The sequence below is a fragment of the Varroa destructor genome, unplaced genomic scaffold (assembly GCF_002443255.2).
Source record: "Varroa destructor unplaced genomic scaffold, Vdes_3.0 BEIS01000001.1, whole genome shotgun sequence".
In the NCBI taxonomy this organism is placed as follows: Eukaryota; Metazoa; Arthropoda; class Arachnida; order Mesostigmata; family Varroidae; genus Varroa; species Varroa destructor.
The window spans coordinates 14,568,489-14,573,342 of NW_019211454.1; the positions used below are offsets into that span (position 1 = coordinate 14,568,489).

General features: G+C 40.0%; 1 protein-coding gene across 1 annotated transcript; it reads right to left on the reverse strand.

Annotated features, from left to right (window-relative positions):
* Positions 1 to 453: 453 nt before the first annotated feature.
* On the reverse strand, positions 454 to 2,218 carry LOC111247811 (annexin A4-like). Its single transcript, XM_086990991.1, has 2 exons — positions 2,188 to 2,218; positions 454 to 2,078 (listed from the first exon to the last, which is right to left on the reverse strand). Exon 2 carries the CDS (start codon positions 2,055 to 2,057, stop codon positions 1,098 to 1,100), a length of 960 nt encoding a protein of 319 aa, XP_086847117.1. The 5' UTR covers positions 2,058 to 2,078; positions 2,188 to 2,218; the 3' UTR covers positions 454 to 1,097.
* Positions 2,219 to 4,854: the final 2,636 nt, after the last annotated feature.

Genomic DNA, 4,854 nt, shown 5'->3' on the forward strand with positions numbered 1-4,854 from the left:
AGGGGTAAAAGTATTGAAAGACCTGAACGTAGGTTCTTTCGATAAGTTAGAAACTTATTAAGTCATATTAACCGTGACAGTCTTGCTCTACCTTCGACAAATGCTAGACTTACGAATGTCTGCTTTAAGGAAATAAAATAAAGCAAAGAAGAAGGAGGGAAAATGCATTAAACACACATCGAATATAAGATTACATTGTTAAAAAAGCAAACGGTTTTTTTAGTTGTCGCGTACAGGTATCTGAAAACCCCCTGAATATTCTGAAAAAGCTAATTACTTGTCTATATATTGGCTTAAACGTGTTATCTTGAACGATATAGAATTGAAATTTATACAGTTACACAAACTCTGAATTCAAAAAGAAACAGGTACGTTTTTCTGTATTCATATCTTTTACTATTGTTTATAATTTTCCTTAATAAATTATTTTCCAGTTTTGAACAGTTAATTTTCTGCTAATATTTTTTGGTCATCTTTAAACTAAAGGGTGCAATGCAAAAAAACATGTCAACGTCCTGCATGAAAATTTGTCACGGAAGGCATAGTTCCGACACACCGTGGCGTTTGTATTTTGAATTACGTTTTTCATTATTGTTGCATATTATAACATTATCCATAATCCAGTATCCTAAAATCGATCGAATTGAAATGATTCCGCTAAACAGCTACACTTCTCAGGCCCCAAGACACACCCAGACGTCGAATGATAAACAAGAAGGTTGAGTCAGCGAATGGCCAGTAGATCGTAGGTTATAATATGCTTTTCCTAACTATAATTGGTAAATAATAACATTGTCCAAAAGTATATCGATCGATAACCAGACCTCTAATTACTATAATGATTAACTAGAACTCACCTAGTTACATAAAATGCAATGTTTAAGTAGTAAGAGCTATGTTCAATAATACTTTTCAGGTCGGGTGTTTTGACGTGGTGCCAGATGCTTTGTGATTAAAAAACAACTTTCATATTAACAAAATCTGGAACTTAGGCTGACTGAATTGCATGTATATATTGTGAACAAGCGGACACTCTGCATCTAAAACCAGTGAATTTTTTTTAACAGCATCATTCGGTAAACCATTCTGGATGATACTTAGCCGTAAATGTTTGGCGCCCCAGTTATGATATACATAAGTGCTTTTCTATAATCCCCTGAGGTTTCTTCCTCGACGGCTTTAACGAGTGACTTCCCGTAGATCCTCTGGTACTCTTTGATTATATCAGCGAGATCGACCTCACAGCGCGACACAAGAATACGAATAAGAGTTCTGTTATCAGTTCCTAGGCCACGCATGGCTTTCTCCAGCCGCTCGGCGAAGTACAGTGGGGTGTTATGCATGCACTTCACAATAGTCAGAAATGCCGTTTTCAAACTGCTACTCATCTCCTTCTCAATCGCGTCCATAATGTCGTGACCTGCGAGAGCTTTGTATTCCTTAAAAATGGCTTTTGTTTGTTCAAGGCTGTTGCTACATAGCGCTGTAATGAACACTCCTTCGTCTGTACCCCAACGATCCACCCCGGCAGTTTTAAGTTCCTTGGCTTCCTTTTTCGCTTCAGCCAAATTCACTTGCCTGTCTTCTGGTCGGCTAGCTGTCATTAAGGCCATCATTAGATGCTTGAAATCACCAGAGAGATCATCAACAATGTCCTGTTCCATCGACCTGTTATACAGCTGTGAATATGCCTTTTTAATATTTGAAATTTCATCGTTCGTTCGCGTGCAGATGATCTCGATCAATACACCCTCATCAGTGCCGATGCCTTTAATAGCTCGCCTGATTTCCTGAGCGAGATACTTTGACAGTGGGGTCATTAAGCCCAGAATGACATTTTCAAAGTTTCCGGACAATTCGCTTTTCAGATCTTTCATTAGCTCGCGCCCATGAACTTGTTTGTAGGCCGTAATAAGGTCTTGGCGTTGTTTGTTGCTACGAGAACAGATTATCGCCATGATTGCCGCCTCGTCGCAGCCAAATCCTTTCATGGCTTTTCGGAGTGCTTTGGCGTCCTCCTTGGAGTTGAACTCGGAGTACGGAAAAATAGTGGCCATGCCCTTCTTATGCGTAGTTACCTAAATAAAGCAGGGATGGTTTTGGTGAGGTTACGAAATTCGAGAAATTTACCTCTTAATTGAAACGTGATATATCAACTGTCTAGGACAATGGATTGACGCAACGTACTCTATGTTGGCCCGTTTTTGTTGTTGTTTGGTTATAGATGACATTTATGCTTTGTTAATGTCAAGCAGCCACGATTATAAGGGAAGGGTTTTTGCATGGAATGAGGGAAAGCGGCGAACAACGACAGTGACATTTCTTCACGGATCTTCCATTAGTAAGAAGAACTATTGCATGGGCCAGAGAAATAGAAAGATAAAGCATAATGAAGATTCTTGAAAGCATATGATGTTCAGTGGCTTTGAAAGCTCTAAAGCGACGCGTGATTGTGATAACATTTAGTTTATTTGAGCAAATTTTATGAAATAAGGGCCAAAGGACTTAATTAATAATATAACAAAAAACGCATTTTTTAATTTTGGTAGTTTCGATGGTCGGGCCTGTTTATACTAAAGCTACGATGATAATCGAGACTTGAGGGCCATCGCGATTTGGGCAGATACAATCATATGTGGTTCACATGTGTAAAACGCGTATTCGATGCCAGCGCTTTTTAGGTCCTCTATTTAAATTCGCCTCTCATTTCTTCTGTGGTTAGCCAGCTTGTAATAGCTTGATGTCTTCTATTCAATGGATGTTAAAAAACCATCCCGTAGACCTTCTTCTAAGCACTAATGATCTTGTTAGGGTTTGCAAGGAGACGCGAAGTTCGATGCAGCTCTTTGTCGGCACCTGGATTTCTTGGCATTTTTCCTAGTTACTGACTAAGATATACCAGTGTATTACCTACAGGTTTGACGATTCGGAACACTGAGCAAACACAGTTCTATCCGTGTTCCGACGTCTTGAAATCATCGGCAATCACTTTTGCTTCGCCTACATCGACCGCCCTGCACCCTGCTCGTCGAGCCATTATTTGGGCAGCCATAAAATGCTGGATGCTTTCGGGCAGCTTGCTAGTAGCGCCAGTTTTGCCTGCAGATGGTCAATCCATTAAAATCCTAATATATAATTGATTACAATAAAAAAAATTAAAAAGGTACGGAGATCTTTCAGGGCTTGTTCGATCTTTCTCAAGATATGAACGATTATTAGCATCATTGGACACGCTATAAGTTACCGATCACCTTACTTTTTAGATCCTTAATCAGATCCTATCCGTGTCTATGCTTATAGTCAATGACTATTTCCCGTCGTTTACGGAAGCCTTGACTGCACCTGATTCACGTTATGACAGGCTAATCTCATCATTTCGTAGCTTTGCGTAGAGCCTTAGTATGCCTTTTGATATCAAACCTTCAGTGATAGTCTTCATCATGGCGCATGTTTTATTTTGAATAAAAACTAGTGTTTGGTGTTTCAGGTATCTTGTTTAATTATTATGTGTAAGTTACGTTTATTCGTATACTGGTTTTTAATAAACTGCTATAGTATACTAAGGAAAAGTTGACTACAGTGAAATTTCTACGGCGCTGCAAATCGTATGAAAAACAAAACGTTTCAAATAGTTACCCTGTAACTATTTGAAGGATGATTGTGTTTTTAAAATTTACTGGAATATATGGCGTAAAAAGTAACAGAAATCAAATATATTTTTTGCTTTGTACTTTATCTATCTATAAGTTAAACATTAGTATTCGGGGCAATAGGCAATAAACTTGATTTCGACAAATCTTTTCATTCACAGAGCTAGTACACGCTGGACTACTAAATACCATCGAAATAGCTAACTCGATATTAGCACACAGAGCGATGCGGTCATAAGAAATGAGCAGAAAAATTATGCCATTACCCTTATTTATCGTTGGTGATCTCTACAAAACATACGATTTCATACGGCTTTATTCAGTGTGTTATGATGTTTGCTAAGATTGGCGCGGTTAAGATAAACCGATAAAGCCCGCCAGGGGTGGGGGATATGCTACAATGGGCATGAGACGACAATGGGCCGTACGTCGTGGGGTGTTAAATCTGCAACATTTTTTTTGTCCATCCGTTTGCTTACAGCTGTCGTTTAGGCGATTTTCTTTGTGTCGAGGGAGGCTCTTTGCCCCACACCTCGTCCGATATATGGGCATCCTGCGAAACGGTCATAGCTCGGAATGCTGCTGGCTTAAAGTCACCTCAAAGCCGATCCCTCGTTCTTCCAACGCTCGGCAGGTTGCTTCTCCGGTTCAGAGGGTATTGCGGATATTGCTACTGCCGTATATTTTGCCATGTCTACCGTTTACAAGCGGAGTGGAGGCAAAACCGAGAACAAATGCTGTCGTCATCGACGGATTGCCTGATGGCGGCATTTGGACCGTCTGCGGACATCTAACTCGGCAAGACGTCAAAATGCTATGCATGTGTCGGCGATTTATATGGCGTTGTTATAAGCGAGCCAGCAATTGATCATCGGATGGCTACTCGTGGCGTTTGCTCACATGCGAAGCGTGTCTATTTGTACAACCAGACCGGCCGAGCGCTATGACTGGAGCAATATGATGCATCTAATATATTTTGTCATGGATTTTTTTGTGGCAATCTAACGAAACGAACCGAGTCATGTGTGTCTAGGCTGTTACCTTTACCGAATTAACCTCTCTTGTTTGATGCAAAATACGCCGATGGTAAAGCTTTATACTAAATACAAATGCTCAGTTAGAGGTATGGATTTAGCTGTATGTTTCATAGGTGAAACGTCTGTTTGTTTTTACGCTTGTGGCTAAAATGTTCCCGACTCGTCCT

Bases quoted from the DNA above. Each gene is read 5' to 3' on its own strand.
- LOC111247811 (XM_086990991.1), bottom strand. From the start codon at position 2,057: ATGGCCACTATTTTTCCGTACTCCGAGTTCAACTCCAAGGAGGACGCC.